An 18800-nucleotide genomic window follows, 5' to 3' on the forward strand; every position below is an offset into this window, starting at 1 on the left:
GCCGGGGCTCTGCGCTCCCGCAGGGCTGATCCCAAGGGATGGCCGGGCCGGGGCGGTTCCGGGCCAGCTCTGAAGGGGCTCCACGGCCGGACCGGCCCTGAGGGGACATTACGCCGCCAGGGGGCGCTGCTCCCCCCGCGCCCTCGAGTCCTGCGCGCGGGCTCGGCCAAGCCCCGCCCCCTCGGCCCGCCCTCCTCCAGCCGCTCCGAGCGCGGTTTGATTGGCAACCGCGCGCCGCGGCTCTCGCGCCTCAGCCTTCCCTCGCCCTAGCTCGCCCTCTGCAGGGCGATTGGCTGATGCACCTGCCAATCACGGATTAGCCCCATCCCAACCAGTGGTGCCGCCTCCTGAGCGTGAGGCGCGGGTTGATTGGTGCACCGGGCTGTCAATCAGCAGCGCGTCCCGCCCCGTCGCGGTCAGGTAGCCCGGAAGATGGCGGCGGCGGCCGGTGGGGCTCTGTGAGGGGAGCGGCGGCGGGGCCGATGCCGCGGAGCCGGGGGGCGGCGGCTGCCGCGGGGGCTCCCCGGAGTCGCTGAGAACCTCGAGCCCCTCGTTCGGCGCCGGGCCTCAGTCCGGGAGCGGACGGCATGCGGCAGCGCGGGGGGCTCGGCGGGAGCGCCGGGCGGCGGGGGGGCGGTGGCCCGCGGCTCCTCGGCTCGCGACACCTGCTCGGGCTCGTCCTTCTGCTGTGGCCGCTCGTGGGGAGCGGCGAGGCGGCTCCGCTGCCGCCAGCAGGTGCAGGTGAGCGCGGGGAAGCGGGGCTGGGGGTGCGGCTCCGCGGCGGGGCCCGGGAGCGGCGGCACTGCGGGTTTCTGAGCCCCCGTCCCTCCCCCGTGCTGCGGGCAGGGCTCCGCCGAAGCGTCGGGAAGGGCACGGCGGGCGGTTGGGGCTCCCCGGCTGTAGGTCACGGCTCTGCCGGTGGCAGTGAGCGATATCCCGCTGTGGATCGCTCAGACCCCTGACACTGAGCTACGGGCTTGCTCTCTCTGTGTGTTTACCGCAGACCTTCTTCCTATAGTGCTGCTGTTTTCGCCTGTACAGAGCTCGGCGGGATTTTTCTTTTTCTGGTTTTGCCTGTGAATCACCGGGACTCCCGTTCCTGGGTGGAGGCTCCTCAGGGCAGACGGAGCTTCCCTGTTTTCCGGTCAGATTAGTCGGATTCCCCCCCCCCGGCCCCCCCGGGCCGGGCTCTCTAAATAGTCATGTAGTTCACATTTCTCTCGTATGTTAGGTAACCCTAGCTTCCTTCGATTTCCCTGCTTATTTTCCTGTTTGTCTTAAAAGCACAAGCTAAACAATATGCCCTCGTAGTTGCAGGAGTGACTGATCAGAGGTTTATATGGACTCACAGGTACCAACTACGTCTTTGATTCATTTTTATTGTTGGCGTTTCATTGGGACTTACAAGTATAACATTGTATTGAGACTGAATTTTGTTAGAGTCGGGTTGGTTTGAATGTGTGCTGAGATTCCCTTCTAGCCATGAAGAGTTGTATAGCTTAAATAGACAAGATGTTGAGGGAGGAGCAGGAGCAGTGGGGAGGGAAAGATATGAAGCACAAAGATTAGGTAATTTGGCTGCTCTTCCACACGAGGTATCAAAACTGGGAGTAGAACCCATACTTCCTTTATTTTCGGACCTGTGTCTCTTTCCCAGATTTTTCTTCCCAGAACATTTATGAATTGTTCATAAGTCACTCCGTCCATCAGCTTGCTTTGAGGTCTTTCATACTTTGTATAAAGGTAAACTTCTGAAAAGGAGAAATCTGTCAGTTAAATATTTATTTCCTTTGATGCTAAATGATAATTTTTTTCATTTATAAAATACTTGAGTTTTGTCCAAATAATATCAATTTTTCATTGAGGTGTAAGGTAGGACAGCAGAATCAGTTCTGTATGGAGAATTTTTTTGTGCCTTTTCTAGGTCTTACTTTTCTTGAAATGCAGTTAATTTTTCTATTGAAAGGGAAATGTCAAAGTGTTCCTTTTTTTTAATACTATTTCCTCTTTGCTATTAGGACTATGCATGCACCTTCCAAAGATGGGGGAACAAAGCATAACTTCCATGGCACTGGTAAAAAGCTTTATTCTCAAAATAAAAAGCTGATTGGACAAATTGCAGGACATAGTATTAAAGTGTTAGTTTTTTGTTTTTGTTTTTTTTATTCTGTATTTTTTAAAGACTGAATCAGGTCTGCCAACTGCAATACTGCTAAGAGAAATATTTATGATGTTGTGATATTGGACTCATACAACATGAATGAGATATTGTAATTTTATTTGTAGGTTTTGGTTATATTTAGGCCAAAGTATGTATACATGGGATGTTATCTCAAGTGTAGCCAATTGCCCAAATCCTGTCATGGGAAACCCAGTGGACTCCAGGAAATGAAGCTGCTGCTTTCTACTGTGTCTTTGTCATGTAAGAAGAGATAATGTATTTGGATTACTTTATTGATGGATATTTAGTATTGAAACTTCAGGGCCTCACTAGGAGCCTTTTCCAGTTTCACTGGCATCACTTTTGCTGGGAGGACTTTCTCCTGACTGAAATAATGTGTGCCTGGTGGGTTTGAGTGCAACAGGTTCTTAGGCTGCAACGTGTCCTGTATCATCACCTGTAGGAGCAGCAGGAACCAGTGGGAAAGCTACAAGGCCCTTGTTTTTTTCTCCTTCCTTTGAATCGCTTCCCAGTGGATGACAATGAGACTGGTTCAGCTTGAACCTTCTCTGTCACTCTAGGCAGGTTTTATAACCTGTCTGAAGACAAACCTGTGACTTTATTTTGCAGGGTTAAGAGTCATGGGTTGTGTTTAAAAACAAATCAGCCGTATTTTGAATGTGCCTCTTGTGTCCCTGACAGGTTGCTTTGATTTCCTGTGTTGGGGCTGGCAGGTGGTGGTGGGCTCCATTCTGGGCCTTGGCAGTTTTTGCAGTTCACTGTAACACTTGGTCTGATACATATGGATTGAAAACTTGTGAAGTATTCAATGGGCTTTTCATAGAATGATTAGTAATTGGTTTCAAAATTACTTTAGAATCCCACAGTTCTTCACCTAACAAGAGTGGTTGCTTCTTTGACAATGGAGAAACATCTTTATGTGTGTCGCTTGTAATAGGAAAGATGGGATCCACAGAAAAAGAAGGAAAGTGCCTGTAGTTATTATTGTAAGGAATTTTACAGACTGTTTCATGGAATACACCTGCAGTAAATTAACTCCTTCTCTGGGGAGGAAGCTGGAATGCTGGAAGTGGTGATGGGCAGGTTCTAGCAAGACTAGATTGGATTCCTTGTGCAAAAATGCTCCAATTTGTGGAAACGCTGTGGAAGTTTGCCAGACTGGATGGCTGGGGACCTGTCAGGTTCTCAGGGCCCTGACTGAGATGAATGATGCCACTCTTTTCAAGCAGATGATGAGGTGTTCTATATTTATCTGCATTTTTGATGTTATATTTCTAAACTGACTTAATATGTTTTTTATCCAACAATAAGGAGAGGAGGTAAATGAAATCAGGTTTGAACTGTTTAACTGGCAAGGTTCCTTGCAATTATTGTAGGAAATACAAAAAACAGGCTGTTGAAGATGGTACTGGCTAAAAATACTTTGGCTAACTTAGATTTAATTTATTCTGAGAGTGGAAAAGAAGGATACTGATACGTACTGTGATAGTTCTGAATTTACGGTTTGACTTTATACTGGAGGTGAGAGCTGGGGCAGTTGTGCTGAAAAGGAGTTCCTAGACTGAAGTGCTGAAGTTGTCTTGAGCCTGCAGTGTTGGTGATTTTCCCTGAGTGCATCAGGCTAACATGACTTCCCCTACCAGCTGTGTGGCTGAAGTAAGGATGTTTGGGGACTGCTCTTCTGCAGCAGAGTTTAGCAGCCAAACACAGGGCATCACAACCCACCACCAAAGCTTCACATCCAGGCTCTTGGTTCTGACTTGGATTTCCATACTTGACCTTAATTCTGCTGAGCATCTGAATCAAGTGTGTGTGTAATGTCAGACAAAGTCTTTTCATCATCTCTGTGCTCTCTGAAGTCTTTGCAAATACAAAGTAAGACTCCAAAATACTTTTATTATCCTGTAAAACTTGTATAGGTGGTAGCAATTTTAGCAGGTGTGTTCAATTTCACGCTTGTGATGACTACACAGTCTGATCAGTTGAAGTGAGGCAGCTGGACTTGGTGCCTACATGATTGCTTTTTGAGAACCTTGGGCTTGGGACTGAGTGGCCCAGTTGGGTGTCAGTGGCAGGGAGTCCCTGCTGATGGACTTGGTCATGTAGGATCCAGGAAGAGATGGTTAGAAATTGGTATATAGTATCCAGAGTATCTAAATATTCATGCAGCTATGTCTAGTGTACTCAGCTGGCCTCAGGTGACAAGTTAAAACTTTTGAGATGAAGACACTTTTTTTGTGTGTGTTGAGATGAGTTCTGTAGTGTATATATATACCCCTTGGGAAAATTGTTGCTTTGGAGTTGGTTTGGCTTGGTGTTTTACTTGGAGTTCTGTCAGACTGGGACCAAATTGCAGTTGTGGCCTGCGGTTTGGTACCATGTAAAATGTCTGTGACTCTTGCACATAATAAGAAAATTTTCTAAGTGTATGCAAGTTAGCAACACTGAAAGTTAAGAAAAATCTTGCTTTTAAAGTGGGGATTTTAACTATGGTATGTGCCTTCCATGGGAGTGGTCTATCCTTCTTCCCCTTTCAAGCACTGAACTTGTTAGCTTCTCCCTATATTTCTTCTTCCAGCTTCTGTCCCAAGCATTTAATAATCGTAGAACTAGAGCTGGAAATTTGTCTTTTATCTTTTGTTTCTGCCTGTGAGTTTGACTCTGAGGTAGGAAGCCAGTGCTGACTTTGGCCGGCAGGGATGTTCCACGCAAGGCTTTGTTCACAGGCTTGGTTTGCTTTTCTCTGCCTGTGGCTATAAAGTGTCTGGACTTTGCTACAACTAAAGGAGTCCTCATAGAAGGAGGTCACTTTCTGAAGCAGTTTCTTATGTCTCGAATGCTTGGGTGTATCTAATAATTCCTCAGTTATCATTGCAGCATGTTGAGATAGCACTGATCAGAGACTGTTTAAAGGTTTGTTGTCGCAGCATCAGGTGCTGGGCATTGGTTTGAAAGGGTGCATTGATGGGTGCTGGCTGTGCCCCTGTATAAAAAAAAGATTTTGTGAGATCCAGCATTCCGGATTGGTAAATTTGATTGGGAGTAATTTTCTGAATATTTGCTGTAGTCTGGTTTCAGTCACTATTCACACACGGTTTATCTCCGTGGGATAAAGGGACCTCAGTCAGTGTAATGCCAGAGCTGCAGAAATCGCAGTTCTGTTTCAGTACTAACACTGCAGTTCTGCAGCAGAAGGACAGCACATGGAGTACTGGAGTCTGCCTTAGGTTTTATTTTGGGTCTGCCTTTCTGTTTGGTGTGGGCATTTAGTATCTGGAGCTTGATGCGGTTCTGGATACAATTTGCAAAAGCTTCAATGCTTTTGTTGCTCTCTGTGAGCTCTTTGTTTTCATTGTACTGCTGTTATGAAAGGTCTTGAGCAACATCTAGCTACTAGAAACATTTTGTCAACTTTTATAGTCAGAAATGTACAAAATGTCAGGATAGCCCTGTGAGTCTGGACATGTGCTTTAAGCACTGTCTGTAGCAAGGTGTTGTGCCATATGTAGCTTAGGCAAGGTAGTGGTGGGAAGCACATTGTCAGTAAATTGTCTTCTGAATGATTTTAGTATGAAACGCTGTACAAAGTAACACCTTGTCCAACACTGCTACACTTACAAAAGTTTCCTTCCTGGTAGAAAACATCACTGTAGTGACTTAACAGTGACATGACTCTTCTGGGACTGCCATTGCACCCTGAGACTTCTTTGGTATGAAAGATGTGCAGAAAATAGTAACAGTAGATTTTTTTAGTGCTGACTTTTAAGCTTTCAGACTGTAGACCAGATCCAGTTCTCCAAAATCAGTCATTTACTCTATGGCCTGTGCTTCCTAGGCATCCTTTAGCTATGAATAGGGGTGAGAAATAGATCTAATAAGCTCTTTTTGCAAAATGCTGCTTTTTCCTTTCTTTCCTGCATTTCTTAACCCAGCTGTACATTGGAATTGGAAAGGCATCTACTATAAAATCAAGATTCCAGAAAATCCTGTCTCATGAAAGTTGCATTTATGGATTTCTTTCCTGTGAAGTGAAGGAAATTAGTCTCTCCAAAGGCAGTGTATCTTAATAACTTGTATTGCTATCAAATGACAGGAGAAAGAGATACTGTAGTTTTGGTTTCCATGCTGCAGATAATGCTTTTCTGGTGGTTTGAGATACCTTGATGTGTGATTTTCTCATGCTGCTTTGAATTATTGTGGTCTTTCCTGTGTGTAAAAAAAAAAAAAAAAAATCTACAACTCCCATGCCTCACTGTTGGAGAAATGATATAGCAGATGAAAAAAAATGTACTTGAGCAGGAAATAATTGTCAAAACCAACATCTAGCAGTACAGAATAAAGTATGCACAGCAGAATTTTGTGAGCATGTGTATGTACCTATATGCACACATACACATACACACAGTGAAGAGTCAGTGATACATTTGCAAGATGATAATGCTACCCAGATTTTCCAGAAACACTGCCATGAAGGCATAAGGCACATAATTATTTAACATGGATATTTTTTACCTTGTCTTAAGATGCCTTTGTGCAAACATGAGATTCTAGCACTGAAACTTCAAACAGATCTCGCTCTGTAAACACTTGAAGTACCAGCCTATATTTAGTCCTTATTAAAATTGAGCAGTATGCTGTTGTGTGAGTAATTCTCTGACATTACTGGGAAGACTTGTAGGATAATAGAATAAGGTCAGTAATGTAAAACCAATCCCAGCTCAGAGTTTTGCTGGTTACTAACTGTTCAGCCAATATTCGGGCCAGGACAAGTGTTCAGAAGCAGGAGGATCAGAGCAGTGTTGTTCCGAGATGCTGTGCTCCAGGAGAGTCCAGCATTTCCCTGGGTATTCTTGCCTTAGGATATGTAACCTGTGCCACTCTTCCACACAAAGTGGATTTAAGCAGATGTAGAAACTCACTTGAAGCACATTGTAAAAGCATTTAGGGGGGAGCATGGGATAAAGCAGTTTGAAAAAATGCTGGCTTATACTGCAGGGTAGACTTCTGTTCTTTTTAAGGACAAATGGGAGGACAGAGATAATTTGCTGAGAATTGTTGACATGGAATTACACATCCAGTCATGATATGAAATAGCTAAGATTTCTTCTTGAAAATATTGTAACTTACTGCATAGGACAGTGATATTTCAGGGTCATGTGTCCACAAAACACACATTTAACTGTGAAACTGGCTTTTGATGCTGTAGAAATATATCCAGAACTCAAGATGGGTTGAAGGAGTGTGTCAGAGGGGTTTTTATTGTTTCATGGGGATAAACTCTGTAAGAAATGGCCATGCTGCTGTCTTCATTACCCTTACTTCTGATGGTCAATGGTTGTAAAGAAGAATTCTTTTTCAAAAGAATTGTCTATGCACATGCCTTGGCCTTTCATCCCACCCACCTGCCCCATGAGGGACTTAATGGAGTTCTAGGGTAAGGCAGGGTTTGTAGTGGACAAGTTGAGTAGAGGGATGAAATGTTTCAATTTCTGTCTGGTAGAATATAGGAACAGACTTGTATTTGACTTTTGATTATTTTTTCCCCACACTACTGCTGAAAAGTCTTGTCGTTTTACTTGTATCTTTCCAAGTGCCAGACTTTGATTTAGGCCATGTGACACAATTCAGATTTAGCCAGGAAATAATTTTATTGACAAGCTGTTAGTTATTGCTTCTTGTTTTCAGAAAGATTAAGTACAATTGTGCACAAGTAACTTGGAAAGCTGCAGCTTTAAGTCCCTAAGAGGTTTTTTTTGCTTGAGACTATATCTAGAAAGTAAGATTTTTCCACAGAAGGAAAAATAAAATCAGTTGATAAAGTGCTTTTGCAAAAGGGTACATAATACCCAAGGTTCCTTTTATTAGTAATGCATTAGACATTTGCATTATCCAACGTAAGGGTAGCAATAAAGTCATGAGAAGACAGACTTTTGAAATAACTCTTCAGTTAATAAAATTTTCAATAGTTTGTTCCAGGTTATTGTTCTAAGACAGTAAACATTTCTGCTTGAGTTGAGTGGCTTAAGTACTAAAAATCTGAATGCTGAAAAGTTCCGGTGTAAACTGAGAAACGTAGAAGTTCCTTAAGCAGTGTTGTGTGCCTGTTCTTAGAGAGCAACGCTCAATGAAGGAACATTTCCAGTCGCTGCTTGAAATATTTTGGGCGTTTGGAACCCATTTTAGATTTCACTAAGGTGCTGCCATTGCATTGAGGACATCAAGTCAATGAAAATCTTCTGAGATCTTGGGAATGTTTCTTCCTGGAGTACTGGTGTTTTATTGGTAATGGCCATTCAAGGCAAAGGGCAGATTGGAATTAGGAGTGTCTCTCTCACCCTAGAATTCTCTTCATTTTATTTTCAAAAGAATGTCTGAAGTGCAAATAACACTCCTTCAAAACTTAAGTTTTTGTTTGCTTGTGTTGTATCTCAGTTGAAGGTTGGTGATTTGAATGCCCTTCTAATGTAGTATTTTAAAGCCCATTGTGATATAGCATTGCACAACTGAATAATCGTACTGCACCCATTTCTGCTGAAACTTAATCTTGAAAACGATGCTTTTTTTGGCTCAGTTGTTAAATGCAGCATAGCAGGAAAAAATTGAGATTACAAGAATGCAGTAATGAATGGAATGTGCTTGAGTTTGATTGGGGTTTTTTTGTTGTGAAATGGAGGAGTTGCAGTGTCTGTTGTGCTTTACCTTATCATACAGCTTGGGCATTACACAGTAGATGTGTCAAAAATAATTTTGAATAGAGGCTTCGTGTAGTATTCTCCGTTACCTGCAGGCCATCTGAATTTATAGGCCTGGTTCTGTCTGTATGGTTTTGTTCTTATTAGTAGCAAACCTCTGAAGATTTCAGGGAGTAAATAAATGCAGGAGAACCTCTTTATGAGGGAAAGATAATGATCTGAATCTGACTTGTGAAGAACTGGATAGGAGTCGATAGCACTTTCCCACTTAATTGCTGGCATAGAAGAGAATGACAGCATTATTTAGGAAAGTTGGGATGATGGCTTTTAAAATCATATTTGTCAAAACCACTATAAATTAGGGTGATATTACACTTTTAAATGTGGTTGCTTTAATATTCGTTAAAAGCAGAGTAAGTAAACTGACAAAGTTTATGAAAGATGCCCTGGGTATATAGCTAGGGAGCAAAATTAGATTTGGTCATTCATTAGTATTTGAAAGACTGCGCTGTTCTGCCTTGGTGTCATAAAGTAGCATCTTAGTTCATGATCATATAATTTGAGTGTGTCCAAGAGACAGTTTAAGTGACTGCTGTCATGCTAGATTTGTGCTGGAAATAGTTATAGCTATTAGTGCCAGTTATATAGCTGCTCTTGAAAGGAAATGGGCTCTTGCTTATGCAGTGGGACTGTTGTTGCATAGCAACTACTGTGCTGAAAGCTTAAAATCAGATGCTCCCTTGAAGTTCACTGTGCCCTAATAATGCTTAATTTATCTGTGCCTTACGCTGCCTTTATCACAGTAATGAATGTCTTTTATCAGTGCACTCGGTAATGTCTGGAATATACATTTACTTTTCTGTTTCCCTGAGCTTAGAACTGTGTGGTATCACGCACTTTTTAGCCCAGTTTTCTGAAGGTTGAGAACCTAATAATGTGATTACTCACATTGAACCAAAATTAAGAATACATACCGGCCTTTCATGATTTGGTAGTAGAAGAAAGGCAAGCCCAGCATCCCTCATGTATGGACAGCTACACCTGGTCCTGTGTTGTCCTGAGTGGAGGCTGTTGCTTGGCGAGTAAATGTGGATGGAATATTTGGCTAGTTGGCATGCTCATTACTTGTAATTAATGATACCAAAGGATGCCACAGGTGGATGACATGTGGGTATTTGAGAGTATTGTGGGCAGACTGGGAAATGGGATAGAGAAGGCAAACAATTCTAGTGAGAAAACTTGTGTTTGCTTGAGTGTTGCATTTGGTAGTTGGAGAACTATCTTATGAAGAAAGGAGATTTAAAAGAAACTTAAGAAGTTATAGGGAATCCTGGCCTATAGAAGTTGCTTTGAAATATGCTTTGTATGAAAATAATATTTTCCACCCCTTGAAACATTGTAATAAATACTGACGTGTGTATTCTCAGGTCCGTACTTGATCCTGAGAATGCCAACACAGCTCATCATCATTGTTTCCTCAGTGAGCCTGTTCGTGTGCTTGCCTGTGTTCAGCCTTTGACTTCACATGTGCTGTGCTCAAATTTAGGCTTTAGTGAAGAACTTGCTTAGGAAATGGCATCTTCAGAGGTGCTGAGGAATCTGCTTCACAAGCTGTTAATTAAATGTCTGCCTCAACCAGGGCTTTGAATTGTTTATGATACCATGCACTTCTAAAAAGTGGGTAAATAACATAGATGTATTTAATCCCGTGAAGCTTTGGAAGAGTACTTGATTTTCTATGTTGATAGTTTAGGACCACCAGGTGCCATTTTGGGATGGAACATGTGGCTAGCACGGAGCTTTGTAAAGCATTACTTTGTGTGAACCTTGCAGTAACACATAGAGTGACACAGCTGCACTTCATCTCCTGCTTATTTTAATATAGGACGGACGTAATCCAGGCCTCTTCCTCTGGCTTAAGTAGTTTGGATATACCAAAGCAAAGTAGTCTAGGCTGTTTGTATTAGCTGACAGGAAGCCTTTTACAGTTGCCATGTTAGAGATGGTTTGTTTTTTTTTTTAAATCTGTTTGATGGTTCCTTTCCTAAAGAACAGATTCTGACTTCTGGATAGATATTAAGATGCCTTAGGTTGTTACTGCATAGGGTTACAGTAAATATGGCAGGGTTTTAAAGTGATATCCTGAGTAAATCTCTTAACTTCTCTAGAATGTATAATATTAAGAATCTTGAATTTGAGTGTTTATTGGATTTTATCCAGGTTTATATTAAAATTATTTCAATTTATGATGTTTTTTAACTGTTTTTTTAATTAAAGAAAAGTCTTGTGTGATGACTATATAAAATGCTCTTCTGCATTAATTAGAATGGATTTCTTGCTGGTTGCTGTTTTCAGTCAGGATCATAAAATAAATATCCATCATTCCTTGATACTTCCACAATTTACAAACAAAAGGGTGTATTAAATATCTTCTAGTTCCAAGTCATTTTACAAAGCTCCAGTGAATTAATCGGATGGAAATAGTTGAAAAACGAGGTTATACTGCAGCAGATTTTCAGCACTGTGTCACAAAGACCAGTTCCAATATTTAATCAGTGACTTCTATCACTGAATATGTATACATGCAAGCTATTAAAATGGCTAAAATTTATTGTAAGTGAAGCTCAGTTACAGGTTGCCATAATTGAATACTTAATTTTACATTAATTTGCAGGGGTTTTTTAAAAATTAAAGATATTACTTATTAATTACTGTATAAGAAACTTCAAAGTTTATCCAAACAGAGATGGATTCTGTAATTCTTAGTAAGTAGCTCTTAATTGTATGAGTCATCTGAAATGCTGTTCTGTAACTGTTGCAGAAACTTGCCCATGATAATTGGCATTTTTCTTGTGTTAAAGCTTCTGTTCATAACTTTCTATGTGAAAATTGCCTTGTGCTTTTGGAAGTTTAGATGACTTCCATCTTTACAGACCTTTAATGATAAGCTGCATTTTCAAAGTGATCTTTGCTTTTAAAAGAAAAAACTCATTACTTTCTCCAATTATTTGCTGCTCATTCACATGCTTTCTTTCCTAGGAAATTATAAAAGGATTTAAAGGTTAGGAAGTAACATAATGAACAGCAGCAATATTTTTCTTTTAGGTATTCTTTCCAAGACACTTAAAAGAGATGGTTACCTTATGGAGAACAGTGTAACTTGCATAAAACACCTAAGACTTTAGGCTTGATAAATGTGCAGTTTCCGTCACAGAAGGAATTCCAGCAAAAATGTAATCTGTTTCATATTAAATGTCTGAATACATATGCAGTGTATCTAACATGTTCAATAAGTGCAACTTATGATTGATAGTGCTCATTATGTCTCACTTTGAGTGATATAATAAATAAACCACTTTGAGTTAAATAAATGTATCGCTTTGTGTTAATAAATTGTGCGTAAGATCATCCGGAACTTGAATCCTCCTAGCTGGATTTGCTATGATAACCTGTAACTGCTGGGGTCAAAAGTGGGGATCCTAAGTTGCAGTGAGCATGATAATGTTTGTGTAAACAGTAGTTGTGACTGTGCTGCTGTAGCTGGGATAGTGCAGGGCTGAGAGTTTGTAGGTAGAGAGGCCATCATGTTGTAGACCAACTGATGTGCTTGCAGTAGATGTTCTTCTGGGGGCACAAACCCCTGGTCAGGTCTTGAAAAGAAACAGTAGGATTGAAAGAAGTAAAGGAAACTTTGAAGAGCTGCTTCAAGTTTCGGTAGAGGCTGGTCAGAAGGACCATCTAGAAGATGATGTGGTGTTTGGAGCAGAAGGTTCTGGTGAGAAGGGATAATGCTCAGTTTCTGTGGGGAACAGGAAGTCACTGGAAAATTCATGTTAGCCATGTGGGCATCAAAAGAGACCTTAGAGTGTACTAGAAACTCAAAGTTTGATAACATTTTTTTAGTGTTTCATACACTTGGCAGTTGAGGTGCTTTAACAACCTGGTCTGAAATTAAGTCCTCAAATAGCAGGAATGCTTTCTGTGAGTAATTACAATGCTCTTGGTGGCTGAGTTCAGTGTGCAGGGATTTGCTTGGCCAACTTTCCTAAGTGCTTGAAACATTTGAGGGGTTCAGGAGTCTTGATCTTCTACTGGGAGGAGTGTATTGTGATTGTGGTGATGTGTTCCTGGGTGTTTGTTAGGGAAAATCTGCATCGGTTCAGTAGATAGTCTGGGGTGAGTTGACTTCTTGTTTCAGTGGAGTTGCTGGTGAAGGTAAGGAAGTTGTTTGGAAATCAGGTGTGATGGGTTTGGAAAAATGTCTGAAACAGTAATTTTAATTTGTAATACCTGGTAACATAAATATTTTCTTTTTTTTTGTAGTAAAGCTACCTTTTATAATTTGGTTTCAAATAGGAGTTCAAAGGAATTTCTTAAATTTTATCTACAGCTGTATTACCTGTGTGTGTTTGTTACAGTAATTCGACTAATTAATGACTTCACAAAAAATGCTTGTATTTGCAGTTCAGGTAATTTTCAGTCTCCTTCATCAGGCTACTGAACATTTGGAGGAAGTAAACAGAAGTCAGCTGTTATCTTCCCCTTGTTTCTTGTTGATGCTTAGAAATTGAAAAATATCCATTGAGTTATGTAGAAGACTTGATTTAAATGAATATAAATTGTTCTATTGAGAGCCCTCTTCAGAGATACTTTGTTCTCTTCAGAGTTATGACTAAAAGCTGGTGAGTGGTCTCACATTGTTGTTGATCTGTGTTTGAACAATTCTCAATATCTGCAGTGGAGTATTCCCAGTCCCTAATGAGGTTAGAATGCCAAAACTGTTGTGGAAACCAGAAACAGAATCACTTGTTTGAAAACCTTCCATTTTTGCTAACTTTTATTTGTTGTTTTGGTAATATTCCTAGTTGTGCAGAAAATGTGACCTGAAAATATGCTGACACACTTGAAAGCAGGATTTTTATTATGTCAATTTAGTCTTTACATGTAATTAAAATAAGTAAATATTCTGTAAGTGTTCAGTGGAACATGATAAAAAGCTGTAGCTTTTTTTTCTGCAAATCTCTTAAATTATGTAGTTTTTTGAAGGTTTAAGAGGTAGGTGGAAAAGTTTGTGTGCCCCTTAACTCATGATCAGCTTCTGCTTTTCTTATTTTCAAGGCTTCGTATACACTGTGTCCTGTTGCCAGACGTTCCCATTGATACTGAAATGCTCTCGTAAAATCCAGTCGGTCCAGGTCACCTGACATTGTTAAACTCTGACAGTGATGTAATATCTAAATATATTTTAATCAGTTGTGGTCCAACTACTCTTCTAATCCCTGTGGCAGTACCTGTTTGAAAAAAAGCAGCAACAACAAAACTCCTCAAGATGTGTGCTCTGGTCTCCTAGGGAACCACATGTCTTTGTTCTCTATCGAAGATGAAAACAGGGAGGAAAATAGGTTTAATACCCCTGGAAATAACTTATGATTTTTCTAAAATGCCATTTGAGGCTTTTGATCCTGTGTGAGTAATAACCTGACTTAATCTCAGGAAATGTATTGTAGAATGTTTATCTATAAAATGTTGGAAAATTATTTGTAAGTGTTTGTAAAATGGCTAGAAATCTAAAGTTCTTGAAATGGAGACAAATCACCCAGTGAATCACAAGAAACAGAAACTGGGTGGAGCTGATTACATCCATTGCATTTGTGACAGCAACTTGTGTGTTTGACAGATTGTCACAAATGCATTTATTGAAAGACAGAGTACTGTCCTATGGTGATATATTTTAAATTTGTGTGCAGATTAGGTGAGGATTTCTACTTGCTGCCTGTTCTTTAGGTCAGGTGTTTTAGCTCATGGGAAATGTCTTCCAAAAGACCATATTTCTACTCTCTGTGTTTGGATATCTGTATAAATTTATTGACTTAAACAGAATCCCAAGGCTTGGTACTATCACATCCATGGGATTAAATGTTCAGCTTCCCATTTTAAAGTAGATGCTGGTAGGTAGTATGTTTTGGAGGAACTGCTTAGAGTGCTAAACATATTTATAGAATACTGCATACATGTTTATTTCTAGGAGAAGGAGCTACAGCTGAAGTTCCCTCATCTTTTGTGGTTCTGTCTCTGTGTACTCTGGTAGTCCTGGTCATTCTGCTGGCAAATTGTGTCTCCTGCTGTAAAGACCCTGAGATAGATTTCAAGGTAAGACCTGAAGTGTTACCAAGGTGTGTATAAGTGATAATTCTCAGCTGCATCCTGATATCCAGAACACTTGATTAGTTGTGCTAATACTCTTCAGTGTCACTGTACATCCTCTCTCTTCTGAAACAGCCAGTGACTGTATTCTTGCAGGCTGTGAAGTCCTGATGCAGGTGTTTGTTTGAACTAATTGGTCCCTGCTGCAGTAAGAATCTTTAATGCCTTTTCAAAATAGTAACTAGCTATCAGGATCAGTAGTAAAAGTTACACCCTTGAGACAATTTTGCTGTAAAGAACCTTTTTGTTGTTGTTCTGTGTTTTCTTTTGTTTTTCTTAGTCTGCTGGTGGGGTTTAAGACACTCCTGTCAAATAAGAATACTGAAGATGCATATGCACTGTAGCAAAACTCTTGAGAAATTGTCATCAGAGAATAGTTACTTTTGGAACATCTGTAATCAGTGTTCCTAAAATTGAGCTTTGCTCTCATTTCTAACTGGAGAATATTTGGCCTGAGCAGTTCATGGTAGTTTGTTCAAAGCCAGCATTTAAAGTAAAAAGAAAACAAAGCAAAAAAACCAACACCACCAACAAAACCCAAACCACCAAGCCCACAAAAACCCAACTAAACAAAAATCCCTTGATTATTAAAAGCAATGCTTTAATCTCTTTGAGACAGCAATTATTGGAAAATAAAGAGTAGAATACTAAATGTCTGTTACTATCCTTGGAAGAAAGCTTAAGCTTCCTTTGCATTGGTCATTCAAACTGAAAGAAATGTATTAGTACTTATTTAAAGGCAAGGATCAGCTTGTTTACTAAGACTTCTTTTGTTTAGGAATTTGAAGATAACTTTGATGATGAAATAGATTTTACACCTCCAGCAGAAGATACTCCATCTGTTCAGTCTCCAGCAGAAGTGTTTACTCTTTCAGTTCCCAATATTGCTTTACCAACTCCCTCCCAGTTTCCATCTCGTACAGGTAAAATACTGGTTTTCAGTGCAAAAACAAAAGTAGCCATTTTCAGTGTCTAAAATGGAGTGTGACTGATTATGTTTGACTTTACTGTAACAAATAACTTGCTACAGATTTCCATAAACCGAGCCAATATATTTTGTAGGGTAAAGGATAAAATGTGAAATACTGCTTCTATGATGTTAACCTGTGGCAGGGTAAGAGAGCTTAAGAGAGCAAAACTACCTTAAAACCCCCTCTCTAGATTGCTGTCATCATATCTGTATATACCTAAAGGGTTTGAAGTACCCTGGCACACTTGTGACTTCGCTCTTCAGTGGTTTTCTTCATGGCTAAGTTGTCATTGGATTTTAACCACCACCCTTAAATGGAAACAAGAGTGAATCTTTTACTTGACATCAGTGCTGCTATTCAGCTGCATCACTTTCTTAATGTCACTGTAGACTATTTGTGCTGTAAATGTGATCTTGGTAAGATAGAGCATTAGGTTTAATCTCTCTGTGTGGAAGGGTTTTTGGAATATGTTCTTTAAAACACAATTTTTGTAAAGGGAAACTTAAGCATCTTATCATACTATAACCACAGTTTAGCCTGGAGTGCTTACTCTCCTATTATGTGCTATTTCACATAATTTTACGTACTACTTGTGTTGCTTGAGCATTAGATGTTCAGGGAAGCTTCTAGTAAAATTCCTGTATGGATTTCAAGAAACTCAGTGTGCCTTTAATACAAATGACACAGTTGTACAAATGACTCAGTATTTTAAAGAGCTGGGAAAAATTGAGTGAAAAATTTTATGTCAGCTCTTCTGTGTAGCCATAATTGTTAAAATGATACTGTCACAACAAGGGTTTTGCCAGAAGTAAGGCAATGTGCTTGAGTGCTTGGATAAAATGTGGTTGCACTGCTGTGGCCTTCACCATGCTTAGGAGCACACTGACAGTGAATTATACAGCTCTGGCTCTTCCAATACAATAATACTGCTCTAAATATGGTTTATGGAAATAAATTGTGGGCTAGAATTCTCAGACAAGAAAAGGTTTTGTTTGCATCTATTTGTTAGTGTTCCTAAGCAGTGGGGCAGCAGAGGGACAGATGCTGCTGGATCTCCTCTGGTGTATGGGGTCTGCCATTGTTACTGCCCATTATCTGCCGCGATCTGGATTTTCTTTTCTGTCCTTCTTCTCTCTGGGCTCTTATGTGAAGCATTTTTAGTTGAAAAATGTCCTCCTTCCAGATGGTAGCTACAAGTAGGGCAGTTGGGCTGAAGAATAAAGCAGTCAAACTGTTTCTCTTAAAACAGTAACTCTATATAACTATAAATATTAATATGTACATTGGGTTTTCTATTTTACTTACATAGGAAACTATTGTAAGTAGATTGTTTTCTCTACCCAGCTACAGGCTTTAACACAGTTTTATATTGGAAGCAGAACTTAGCCTTTTTGCCTTCTTGCTGAATGTGTTAAAAACTTTCAAGCTCACATTTCTTCAGGACAATTGCTGTGGTTTTGTAGGGGGTGTGTTCTGGTATGGCTTAGAAGCTGCCCCTGAGTAAAGTTTCACTTGAGTGCTGTTGTCACAACATTACCTTCCTACTTTATGTACATTTGACAAGGTTTTGGTGCTTGGGCTGAATGTGTGCACCCTGTTGGGAATAAATTTTGTAGAAGCTTGCATTATTTCCTCAGCAGTTGCTGACTTTGGCCATCCGAGTGGTTGATACGTGTTACATTTGTTTCATTGTGTGACAGATGGATCAAAGTCTCAAGTTGCACGTCAGAGTCTAAACTACATCCAGGAAATTGGAAATGGCTGGTTTGGAAAGGTGAGGAGTTATCTCTTAATATTGCTCAGATTGAGGCTTATTCCCAGCTGACTAGGCCTCTGTATTTACCTTAAAATGGTACTCAAAACAAAGTAGTAACATAAGAAAAATTGAAGTTGAAATTAGATAGTTCCTTGCATGCAGTACTTTTTGAATTTACCTGTAGATTCTTACTAGAGACTACTTAGACTTTTCACTTACATGGATTTGAGTTAATGCACTCCTGTTTTTACCAATTCTTTTTAGGAAAAAATTTAAGTTAATAAGTGGTCTTCACCTGCAAACATGTTTTCTGAAAGCTGATGTGTAGATCAGTTGTCAAGATTTAAGTATGGGTATTTAATTATCAAAGCTCTGTTTGTGTTTGTAAAAAAGCCAGAGTGTCTTTCCTACAACATGTTTTTAGCTCTTGTTTTTCTTTGGAGGAACACTACAGAATTCCCTTCTGATTAAAGACACAATCTCTTTTTCAGGTTCTCCTTGGAGAGATCTACACAGGCACTAGTGTAGCAAGGGTAATAGTGAAGGAGTTAAAGGCAAGTGCAGGTCCCAAGGAGCAAGAACAGTTTTTAAGAAATGGAGAACCATATTAGTAAGTAATGTTTCACAGCTTCGTTCTACTGCAGATGAGTTTTGGACATTGCTTTTGTTCAGTGTTATTGTCTCTACTTGCCCTCCCATATAACTGTAATGTTTGTCTTTAAAATGTGAAATACATTCAACCCAAAGTGAGCAAAAGTTGTGTTCATATAACTTGTGCTTTACCTTGCCTGAACATGCTGTAAAAGATTGGTCAGTAAAGAGCTTTCTCTTCTCCGTGCTTTCTAACGTCCTGGCTATATTTGCATTTAGGCTTGGGTTGTTGGCAGTTGTCAGAAGAAATTTCATGCCTTCTGCTGCATTGGCACAAGTGGTTTTGGAGCAATTTAGGAAAAGTAACTGATCTGGCTGGGAACTAACCTGGCTAAAAAAAGGTT

At 40.2% G+C, this 18800-nt stretch overlaps 1 protein-coding gene across 1 annotated transcript in view; it reads left to right on the forward strand.

Moving 5' to 3' along the window:
* The first annotated feature begins 471 nt into the window (after positions 1–471).
* LMTK2 (lemur tyrosine kinase 2) overlaps positions 472–18800 on the forward strand; it is a 41403-nt gene continuing 23074 nt past the window's right edge. Inside the window, exons 1-5 of the mRNA XM_042036848.1 lie at positions 472–741; positions 14900–15024; positions 15857–16001; positions 17750–17823; positions 18297–18415. Of these exons, the coding sequence (XP_041892782.1) occupies positions 588–741; positions 14900–15024; positions 15857–16001; positions 17750–17823; positions 18297–18415 (617 nt within the window). The 5' untranslated portion in view covers positions 472–587. The remainder of the gene's footprint in view (positions 742–14899; positions 15025–15856; positions 16002–17749; positions 17824–18296; positions 18416–18800) is intronic.

The sequence above is a fragment of the Corvus kubaryi genome, unplaced genomic scaffold (genome assembly GCF_017639235.1).
Source record: "Corvus kubaryi isolate FWS band 111438036 unplaced genomic scaffold, C.kubaryi_AGA036_p1.0 37387, whole genome shotgun sequence".
Classification (NCBI taxonomy): domain Eukaryota; kingdom Metazoa; phylum Chordata; class Aves; order Passeriformes; family Corvidae; genus Corvus; species Corvus kubaryi.